The following is a 12,132-nucleotide window of genomic DNA, read 5'->3' as shown; positions in this document are numbered from 1 at the left end:
GACACCACCGCTGTCCTGGACGGGGATCCCGGGAGCGGTGACAGGGAGCAGCTTTGTTGTTATTTCTCCCCTCCGTGGGTAGGGGGGTTGGTTGTCCCGGGGCCCAGTGATGGGGTAGGGATGCATGGCAGGCGGGTTACAGGGCCTGGTGAGGTGCAGGGTCGCGGGGGCAGCACTGTGCCGTACGGCACGGTGGTACTCACTCAGCCCAATGATGAAGACACAGTTCTCGGTAAAACACTCGGCTGGATGGACGGGTCCCACAGATGGCTGCGGTGTTGTTTCTCCCGGCAGGTTGTTGGTGACTGCCTTTCCCTACACCTATGTACGGTTGATGGTTCTGATGGGTTCCCACCGGTAACCCACTCCCCCAGCTTGGATGTGGGTTGGAGGAGCCCCTTTTTGCCCGCAGGCTCTGGCCCTGAGAAACGGTTGCCTTGGCGGTGTCTCCCTCTGTTGGTTGGACGGTTGCCTTCTGTCGGGACTTGGCTGTTTGGAAACCCAGGAGGTCCCCTTCACTAATGGATTCGGCAAATTCACGGCGACTCCTAGCCTTGCCGGGGTCCGCAAGCCCCTGCCAGATGGTGCTGACTTCTCTTCGTGTACCGGTCCGGTACCGCCGGGCCACCGCCCATCCACGGTCCTTACGGTAACTCTGATAGGCCACTCCTGCAGACGGTCACCGCCGTCTGCCAACCTTGCTGTACCGCCCGGGCCACACACCCGGACGCTGTCAGTCAGTTGCTCCACTACCACACTTTCCTCCTTCCACTTTCACCTCCAAAACTAAACTAACTTCTTTTCCCGCCTCCAGGACTGTGAACTCCTCGGTGGGCAGGACCAACCGCCTGGCTCCACCCCCTGGTGTGATCATCAGCCCCTGGAGGAAGGCAACAAGGGTTTTGTGTCTGACTTCGATGTGCCTGACCGGGAGTGTGGGGTGTGTAGGTGTTGTGCTCTGTGGCCCCTGGCTTGTCCAGGGCGCCACACCCCCTATACACCCCTATCGCATCAAGCACGGGGAAACTATACCATTAACTAGAGGTGGAACCATTGGGGGGACTGGGATCTTGTTATTCCACAAGAGAGGAAAAATGGATAACAACAAGACACGTGAAGTTCGGCTTTCCCCTATGCCAAGCTTTATGGCAGATGAGATGGACCCGGACTGTTAAGGAGTTTTGTCCTGGCGATTTCTACATTGGAAGAATTACTGATGATTTACATTCCTCTTTTGTTCATTCATTTTACATTGTTATTTGATAGAAAATAAAGTTTCAATACTTATTTTTGAAAGCTTCTTAGTCTGCAGCATTTCCTTCACTAACGCTTTTGTACAGAACTATATATATATATATATATATATATATATATATATATATATATATATATATATATATATATATATATATATATATATATATATATATATAAGCTGTGTGTATGTATGAGTGTATGTATTTATGTATGTGTGTATGGTATGTACTGTATGTATGTGTGTGTGTATGTCCGCTAAAGGAATCCGCACTGTCGCATTTACAATCACAAAATTTTGCATGTGACTCAGGGAACATCATAGACTGTTTGATGGGAAAATTTAACCCCGCGCTTTAGTTACTCTCCAAAAAACTGCCTCCATTAAAGTCAATGGAGCTGCGAGTTACAGGCTATTAATAGGAGTTGTGATTGGTTGCAGTAGGTACAAAGGACATTCATAGTATAAGAAGCTTCTGTGTTAGGTAATATGATGTTGGTGGAGAGACGGATAGAGAGAGACAGAAAGAGACAAACAGTCAAAGAGACAGACAGACAGGGAAGGAGATAGAGAGATAGACAGACAATCAAAGAGACAGAAGCAGACAGACAGTCAAAGAGACAGAAGCAGACAGACAGGGAAAGAAGCAGACAGACCGGGAAAGAGACAGACAGACCGGGAAAGAGACAGACAGACCGGGAAAGAGACAGACTGGGACAGAGACAGACAGACGGGGACAGAGATAGAAACAGGGAAAGAGACTCAAAAAGAGACAGACAGATGGGGAAAGAGACAGACCTTTAAATGAGACAGACCTTGAACAAGACACTCAGGCAAAGAGACTGACAGACACAGAGATCGAGACAGAGAGACTGATACACAGAGAGATAGACAGAAACAGACACACATGGATAGAGACAGACACACAGACAGGGAAAGAGACAGACAGAGACAGACAGAGACTGGGAGAGAGACAGAGACAGTTATTATCCCGGGCAACGCCGGGTACTACAGGTAGTATATGTGTGTGTGTGTGTGTGTATGTATGTATGTATGTATGTATGTATGTATGTATATATGTGTAATATATATACTGTATATAAATATATAGATATGTATATATTTATATACAGTGTATATATATGTACACACAATGACACCGGTGATCTGTGTAGTAGAATGTTATCTTTGTCTTTCTAGTGTAAATTATTCATTTAAATACAATCTACTATTCCCTGCTATCAGCCAATTTAAGATTATAGAACATTTCCTACATGACAGTTTATCTCCTGGCATCTTTTATTCTATTTCTGCCATTGTGCCCCCTGTTATGGTGTGTATATATATTGCATATATAGGTTATAGCAGGCTCTTCAGCGAATGCAGTTTTTTGTTACATGTCAGTACTTTTAGAAATGGAGAGGCTAACTGTAGCAAAAGTGAGCCCATTGTCATATTCTCTGTTATCAGCCATTTCAGAGGAGTTACCGCATCTACAGAATAAACTGAACATACCATTAACCAAGACAGAAAGAAGGGTCCAGAGAAGTGTCCGCTGCCTTCCAGGGTCCATGCTCCGTAGTGTGCAGGATAGTCTGAGGAGTGTGAGCGCAGGGAGCAGACGTCTGATCGGGGACGTGACAGGTGACATTCCTTCACCTGTGATGATGGTAGAAAGAGACAAATCTATGGACGCTCAGTGATCTGTGACCGCCGCATGAGCCTGAAATAACATATAGCTATTCTCATAGGGGATCAATAATAACCTGATCCAGGAGCGGACACAGACAGGAGGGGCCCCTGTGCAGGAGTAGTATATGGGCCCCTGTGCAGGAGCAGGATATGGGCCCATATATATGGTGTTGGTGGTGAGGTGGCAGCTCAGGTGGTGGTGAGGTGGCAGCTCAGGTGGTGGTGAGATGACAGCTCCAGTGATGGTGAGGTGGCAGCTCCAGTGGTGGTGAGGAGACAGCTCCAGTGGTGGTGAGGTGGCAGCTCCAGTGGTGGTGAGGAGACAGCTCCAGTGGTGGTGAGGAGACAGCTCCAGTGGTGGTGAGGAGACAGCTCCAGTGGTGGTGAGGGGACCGCTCCAGTGATGGTGAGGTGACAGCTCCAGTGGTGGTGAGGTGACAGCTCCAGTGGTTGTGAGGTGACAGCTCCAGTGATGGTAAGGCAACAGCTCCCGTGGTGGTGAGGTGAAAGCTGTGGTGGTGGTGAGGTTACAGCTCCCGTGGTGGTGAGGTGAAAGCTGTGGTGGTGGTGAGGTGAAAGCTGTGGTGGTGGTGAGGTGAAAGCTGTGGTGGTGGTGAGGTGAAAGCTGTGGTGGTGGTGAGGTTACAGCTCCGGTGGTGCTGAGGTGAAAGCTCCGGTGGTGCTGAGGTGAAAGCTCCGGTGGTGCTGAGGTGAAAGCTCCGGTGGTGCTGAGGTTACAGCTCCGGTGGTGCTGAGGTTACAGCTCCGGTGGTGCTGAGGTTACAGCTCCGGTGGTGCTGAGGTGAAAGCTCCGGTGGTGCTGAGGTGAAAGCTCCGGTGGTGCTGAGGTGAAAGCTCCGGTGGTGCTGAGGTGAAAGCTCCGGCGGTGCTGAGGTGAAAGCTCTGGCGGTGCTGAGGTGAAAGCTCTGGTGGTGGTGCTGAGGTGAAAGCTCCGGTGGTGCTGAGGTGAAAGCTCCGGTGGTGCTGAGGTGGCAGCTCTGGTGGTGGGGAGGAGGCAGCTGGGTAACTGCAGGCTGTAGCTTTTCTGAAGAGATGGGTGCAGATAATTAATCTTTTTGGGCCGCAGAATGCCAGAGGATGGAGGATACTGAGGAGATGTCTCAGAGACAATTAGGCGAGGGACATAGAAGTGTGGAGCAGAGGACAATGTCTTGGAAGGACTGTACATTACATAAGGGAATATATCGGAAGATATAGATAGAATCAAAACCAAATGAGAAGTCACGCTGGATTCTCAGAAATAAAGCATAAGGTGCAACAGTAGAAAAACTATTTTTTTATGAAAATCATATTAAAAATAAATACTACAAAAACAAGAAACTGGACCAATCACAGCCGAGGTAGAAATAACAGGTGTATAAAGTTCTGCAAAATCAAAATAACTAAAATTACAGAAATAAATATAATAAATAGTATACGGATATATATCTATAAGGAAAAAATGGCGGTTTTGTAAAAGTCAATAAAATACCATTTCAAAGATATAATAAATAGTATACAAATATATATTTAAAAGGGCAAGGCAGTGAGGTAAATACAAAGCCTACATAAGATCCAAAAAGACTCTGCAGGATATGTATAACATGTAATTAATATAGAATTTAAATACATACGAATGGTGTCATTAGAATATAAACGGTTATAAGCCTGCAGTGTCAATGTGGAACCACAAGGTGGCAGCAAAGCTCCACTGAACTGAAGCACAGAGCATTATTGCACTATAAGGCTATGTGCGCACGTTGCGTCCTGTCCCTGTAGAAATGTCTGCTGGGATTTGACAGCTCATGTGCGCGTCAAATCGCTGCAGAAACACTGCGTAATGGATGCAGTGTTTCTGCAGAAAAAAAGCCGATTTCATGCGCTCTGGATGCAGCCTCTCCCATAGGCCTGAAACACACGTCTGTTAAACACGTGCGTGTTTGGTCCGTGTCCGTATATACCGGAGACACGGACACACATGCACCAATGTTAATCTATGTTTGAGGTCACACGTGCGTTATTTCATAATGTCCGTATGTGTTTCCGTGTTGCGCGGAAGCATGTCCGTTTTCTGCACGGAGCACGCACACACGGACCCAATGAAAGTCAATGGTTATGTGCGCACTCGTTAGTAAACACGTATGCATCTCCGTATGCTCCGTGTCCTTTTGGTGTGTTTTTCTAGCGATGTCGGTCATTCTTTCTTTTTCTGTGTATGTCGGTCGGTCTCCCTCAGTCCGTCGGTCGGTCTCTCTGTCTTGTCGGTCCCTCTCTCTGTCTGTCGGTCGGTCCCTCTCTCTGTCCGTCTGTCAGTCTCCCCCCTCTCTCATACTAACCGTTCCCCAATCACCGGCGCTGCGCTGCACGGCTGTTAAATAAACTCCAACAGCTTTTACTATTTTGAAAAAGCCGGCCGCTCATTAATCAATCTCGTATTCCCTGCTTTCCCCGCCCACCGGCGCCTATGATTGGTTGCAGTGAGACACGCCCCCACACTGAGTGACAGCTGTCTCACTGCAACCAATCACAGCCGCTGGTGGGTGTGTCTATACTGTGCAGTAAAAAAAAAAAAATAAATAATTAAAAAAACGACGTGCGGTTCCCCCCCATTTTGATACCAGCCAGATAAAGCCATACGGCTGAAGGCTGGTATTCTCAGGATGGGGAGCTCCACGTTATGGGGAGCCCCCCCAGCCTAACAATATCAGCCAGCAGCCACCCGGAATTGCCACATCCATTAGATGCGACAGTCCCGGGACTGTACCTGGCTCATCCCGAATTGCCCTGGTGCATTGACAATCGGAGTAATAAAGAGTTAATGGCAGCCCATAGCTGCCACTAAGTCCAAGATTAATCATGGCAGGCGTCTCCCCGAGATACCTTCCATGATTAATCTGTAAGTTACAGTAAACACACACAACAAAAAATTCTTTATTTACAATAATAAACACTAATAGATACCCTCGTTCACCAATTTATTAAGCCCCAAATACCCATCCATGTCCAGCGTAATCCACGGAGGTCCAACGTCGCTCTCAGCTCTCCTACATGAAGGCTCCTGCCAGATCCACACAGCAACTGAGGTGAGCCGCGCGATCAGCTGTGCTCTCACTGAGGTTACTCGCGGCCACCGCTGGATCCTCCACCTGTGACAGCAAGTCGCCCGAGTGACAGCGATGAAGACACAGGTGAGTTGCGGTCTCAGGTGGAGGACTCCAGCTGGCCACGGGTAACCTGAGTGACGGCAGCCCTAATCGCGCTGCTCACTTCTGTCACTTAGGGGATTAGCGGTCACCGGTGAGTCCTTCACGGGTGACCGCTAATCAGTACGCGACACAGACAGAGCCGCGGGATGACAATGAAGTCGGGTGAAGTTCACCCGAGTTCATTCTCAGCGCGCGACTGTCTGCTGTCAGCGGGTATGTAGCAACGACATTGTGCATCACACACGCAACATTTCACACGGACACGCACACACGGGCATTACACACGCACACGCGGTTAGCATACGCCGTTCACACGAATGCCACACGGACAATGAAAACGGACATAAAAACGGATCACGGACCTGAAAAACGGCCCGTATTACACGTGCGTGTTTTTCACGGATGTGTGGTTCAGGCCATAGACAGAGCGGGACGTGCATCCAAAGCGCACGGAATAAGTGACATGTTGCTTCTTAGAACGCAGCAATTTGGAACAAAATTTTGGCATCCAAATCGCTGCGCTCTCAAACGCAACGTGCGCTCGTCTCATGCACAATCTACATAGATTGTGCAGGGGACGCAGGATGCATGCAGTGCAATACGCAGCGTAAATGCATGAAATTCGGCAACGTGCGCATGAACCCTAAAAAAAAAAATCAAAGCAGTACAAACCGCCGGGCGCATGAAGGCATAAATCAAATAGATAAATAACCAAGGATAGCCATATTACGTCAACAAAACAATCCACCGTGCCTGCAGACCGCAGACCGTGTGCAGCCCCAACGTATGTTTCACGCGTGTCTTGCTTTTTTGCACATTTAAATATATATTTGTATACTATTTATTATATCTTTGAAATGTTATTTTATTGACTTTTACAAAACCACTATTTTTTACTTATAGATATAAATCTGTATACTATTTATTATATTTATTTCTGAAATGCTATTTATTTGATTTGGCAACATTTTATACAACTGTTATTTATACCTCGGCTGTGATTGGTCCTGTTTCTTGTTTTTGTAGTATTTATTTTTAATATGATTTTCATAAAAAAAAATTTTATACTGTTGCACCTTATGCTTTATTTCTGAGAATCCATCGTGACTTCTCATTTGGTTTTGAATCTCTAAAGATGCACCATTTGAAATGAAGAGTCTTAGGGGTACTTTGCACGTTGCGACATCGCTAGCCGATGCTTGCGATGTCGAGTTCGATAGTCCCCGCCCCCGTCGCACATGCGATATCTTGTGATAGCTGCCGTAGCGAACATTATCGCTACGGCAGCTTCACATGCACTCACCTGCACTGCGACGTCGCTCTGGCCGGCGACCCACCTCCTTCCTAAGGGTCGTGCGGCGTCACAGCAACGTCACGCGGCAAATAGAAGTGGAGGGGCGGAGATGAGCGGAACGTAAACATCCCGCCCACCTCTTTCCTTCCGCATTGCAGCCGGGACGCAGGTAAGGAGAGGTTCCTCGCTCCTGCAGCTGCACACACAGCGATGTGTGTGCAGCTGCAGGAGCGACAAACAACATCGTACCCGACATTATGGAAATGAACGACACTACACAGATCACCGATTTACGACGCTTTTGCGATCGATTATCGGCACATCTAGGCTTTACACGTTGCGACATCGTTACCGGCGCCGGATGTGCGTCACTTTCGATTTGACCCCGATGATATTGCAGTAGCGATGTCGCAACGTGCAAAGTACCCCTTACAATACACGTGGCCCATGGAATGAGTGGAGCGCTCGGCTCGTGGGCTCCCACTGATGTCAGGTAGATACAAATTAGATTGGGTGCAGCAGGGGCGCGTCCATGCACTCTGCGTACAATGCCCCCCTAATGCAGTTTAATGTTTTTTTTTTTGGTGCCCTACATTATTTACATGTATCACTATTGTTTTCTTATTTACTTACTATACAGATTTTTCTTGGTTTTGTCTAGGACCTAAAAAGCCATAACACAAGTTTTACCTGAAAAATCCCCCTGACGGGTTCCTTTTGTTACATTTTTGTAGTTCTTTGCAACCATCACTAAATACAGCACAAAGCAAGAATAAAGCGCTGGCGATCGGTGCCCACCATCACACGGCCAGCGCTAGAGGCACAAAACTGAGCGTCAGAAACAAGAAATGAAGCGACTTTTAGAAAATAGCGTTTGGAATAATCACATTTATACAAAGTGACAACTTTTATAGAGCAAAAATATTTATTTTACACAAAAAATATAAAAGAAACAAGACTAAGGTAAAAGCTACAGCAAAGCGTTACTAACGCTGTACAGTGCTTTATTGCTTTATTGTACATGATAGCGAGTGTTACATTGTATCATATTGTATTGTATATTTTGTGTTACATTCTATGGTTTATTGTAGTAACTGACATCACTAAATAAATGTATCTGATCATCCGACATCATAGTATATAAATTATATCACTGCATACAGTATTACAGCACATTGCCTCCTAATGCTTTATGTTATATTATATCCACACACTGTACCCGCCGGGGGCTTCATGGCCGAGCAGCTGCAGCAGCCGTACATCACCAAGCACAATGCCGAGCCATACATCACCAAGCACAATGCCGAGCCGTACATCACCAAGCACAATGCCGAGCCGTACATCACCAAGCACAATGCCGAGCCGTACATCACCAAGCACAATGCTGAGCCGTACATCACCAAGCATAATGCAGAGCCGTACATCACCAAGCACAATGCCGAGCCGTACATCACCAAGCACAATGCCGAGCCGTACATCACCAAGCACAATGCCGAGCCGTACATCACCAAGCACAATGCCGAGCCGTACATCACCAAGCACAATGCTGAGCCGTACATCACCAAGCACAATGCCGAGCCGTACATCACCAAGCACAATGCTGAGCCGTACATCACCAAGCACAATGCCGAGCCGTACATCACCAAGCACAATACCGAGCCATACATCACCAAGCACAATGCCGAGCCATACATCACCAAGCACAATGCCGAGCCATACATCACCAAGCACAATGCCGAGCCGTACATCACCAAGCACAATGCCGAGCCGTACATCACCAAGCACAATGCTGAGCCGTACATCACCAAGCACAATGCCGAGCCGTACATCACCAAGCACAATGCCGAGCCATACATCACCAAGCACAATGCTGAGCCGTACATCACCAAGCACAATGCCGAGCCGTACATCACCAAGCACAATGCTGAGCCGTACATCACCAAGCACAATGCTGAGCCGTACATCACCAAGCACAATGCCGAGCCGTACATCACCAAGCACAATGCTGAGTGTCAGATGGAGCAGTGTAAAGCCGCCACCACTGGGCTCTGGAGGAGATGTGTTCCATGTAGGGATGGATCGCACTGCTCTATCTGCGTCTGATGGAGGAGTCTGGGTTTGGTGATGGAGGACGTTACCCCCTGACTGCATTGTGCCGCTGTACAGATGGAGGAGGAGGATGATGCTCCGGGCTGTTATCAGGGGGCCGCATTAGTGAACTATTTGGAGCAGCATTAACACTAGAAGTCCCATGGAGGGATCATTTAACATTTCTACCTTTGGAACCCAGAGTCGGGTCGAATGACCTGAAGGATTTTAGCTACATCCTATAATCACCGTCTTTTGTTCTGTAATTAAGGCCATTACTGTCGCACACAGGAGGTTGTTGTTTTCCATTGAGTTTAACCATTTAGTTTCTAGTTAGTTCTATTCAGTTTATTGTATTCGATAATAGCTTGGACTAAGTCATTTGACCCTCATTCGGGACTTCAGGGGGGAGCTTGAATTTTCTGGGCCTTCTAGTGTTAAACAGCAGCCATGTTGCAGGTGACAGTCCGCAGCACTACAGCATTGATCAGTCCCGTCCCTCTGAGGCTGTTGTTCTTCTGCAGTATGTGCGGCCGGATCTATGGCAGGCGCGGCTCCGAGAACTCGGCATTGTTCTCATGAAAGTCCAGATTAAAGCGCTGATGTGGTCACTGGCAGAGCTGTGTGAGGCTCAATAAGGAGCGGCTCGTCTCACCTCACTGCAGAGACACCGACGTCACCGACCGAGCCCAAAGATGACACCGACCGAGCCCAAAGATGACACCGACTGAGCCGAGGAGATCACACCAGACGCGGCACTCTGGGGTCATTCCTCATACACTGTGTAATAATATCCAGGCACTGCTATTCCTACACTGTATGGCACTACTATTTCTACACTATATGACACTGCTATTCATACACTGTATGGCACTGCTATTTATACACTGTATGGCACTGTTATTTATACACTGTATGGCACTACTATTTCTACACTATATGACACTGCTATTCATACACTGTATGGCACTGCTATTCATACACTGTATGGCACTGTTATTTATACACTGTATGGCACTGTTATTGCTATACCCTACGGCACTGTGATATAATCACTGAATGGCACTGATATTCCTACAGTGTATGGCACTGCTATTTATACACTGTATGGCACTGCTATTCTTACACTGGATAGCACTGCTATTTATACACTGTATGGCACTGCTATTCTTACACTGGATAGCACTGCTATTTATACACTGTATGGCACTGCTATTCTTACACTGGATAGCACTGCTATTTATACACTGTATGGCACTGCTATTCTTACACTGGATAGCACTGCTATTTATACACTGGATAGCACTGCTATTTATACACTGTATGGCACTGCTATTCTTACACTGGATAGCACTGCTATTTATACACTGGATAGCACTGCTATTTATACACTGGATAGCACTGCTATTTATACACTGGATAGCACTGCTATTTATACACTGTATGGCACTGTTATTTATACACTGGATAGCACTGCTATTTATACACTGGATAGCACTGCTATTTATACACTGTATGGCACTGTTATTTATACACATTATGGCACTGTTATTTATACACTGGATAGCACTGTTATTTATACACTGTATGGCACTGTTATTTATACACATTATGGCACTGTGATATAATCACTGAATGCCACTATTACTCCTACACAGTACACACATGCCACGTATAATAGGGCCAATCACATGTGCCACATATAACAGTGGCATCCACACATGCGACCTAAACCAGTGCCAATCACACATGTGACCTAAACCAGTGCCAATCACACATGTGACCTAAACCAGTGCCAATCACACATGTGACCTAAACCAGTGCCAATCACACATGCGACTCATGGCAGTGCCAACCACACTGTGCCTCCATAATAATTTCACATGCTATCTATGTTCAGTGGCATTTTTCTTTTCTTAAATGGAGAGACTCCAAAAAACCCCCAATGATCCTTGTAGAGAAAAATGTGCTCTTTCAAATGATAACAGAATTAATATATCTCAGGGGTACCCTTTTTGGGAAATTTGACCCAAAAATAGGTAAAATTCGGTGTTTTTAAGTTTTTCATCATATGTGGGTGTGAATATTTCCACAAATACATATGCTTTGACCGTGATATTGCGGCAATGCAAAGTCATGAAGATGTTTGTTGTACAGGGTAAAGCACCAGTTCCTATTGGTTTTTGGTCTGGAGTTATATATGGGCAAAGTTTGGCATAAATTTTATGCGAGGCGTTTTGCAAGCTACTTTGACACAAAATTGCGGCCGAAATATTGTTTTGTCATAGCCGGTAATAATTTTATCGCGTTTAGCAGCAAAAGTTGAGCAAGTATGCCAAATATCAGCATCATAGCCAGTATAGAACTCTAATGGCTATGTGCCAAAGTGTGCACAATCCTCTTAGCTGAAGCCGCAGGCTCGGGGGGGGCCTCCAGTGAAAGGTCAACACTGCCCAATTTATTTGAGATCTGGCCCTAAAAATTTACAGAACCTCTTTTCAAACATACATGTACATCCTTTTAAATTTTCAGCAAAATCTGAGAACGTGGAGTGGGGACCACTGGTCCACGTGACACGGAATGACCCTATTCTCATT

The 12,132-nt window shown here is 46.6% G+C and overlaps 1 protein-coding gene across 1 annotated transcript in view; it reads left to right on the top strand.

The window, feature by feature from the left end:
- LOC142243886 (E3 SUMO-protein ligase ZBED1-like) overlaps positions 1-8,576 on the top strand; it is a 29,781-nt gene extending 21,205 nt beyond the window's left edge. Inside the window, exon 3 of the mRNA XM_075316086.1 lies at positions 8,109-8,576. Within this exon, the coding sequence (XP_075172201.1) occupies positions 8,109-8,115 (7 nt within the window). The 3' untranslated portion in view covers positions 8,116-8,576. The remainder of the gene's footprint in view (positions 1-8,108) is intronic.
- Positions 8,577-12,132: the final 3,556 nt, after the last annotated feature.

The sequence above is a fragment of the Anomaloglossus baeobatrachus genome, chromosome 6 (assembly GCF_048569485.1).
Source record: "Anomaloglossus baeobatrachus isolate aAnoBae1 chromosome 6, aAnoBae1.hap1, whole genome shotgun sequence".
Taxonomy (NCBI): domain Eukaryota; kingdom Metazoa; phylum Chordata; class Amphibia; order Anura; family Aromobatidae; genus Anomaloglossus; species Anomaloglossus baeobatrachus.
Note: the sequence above shows the minus strand (reverse complement) of the source record. Positions and strands in the feature narration are given on the sequence as shown.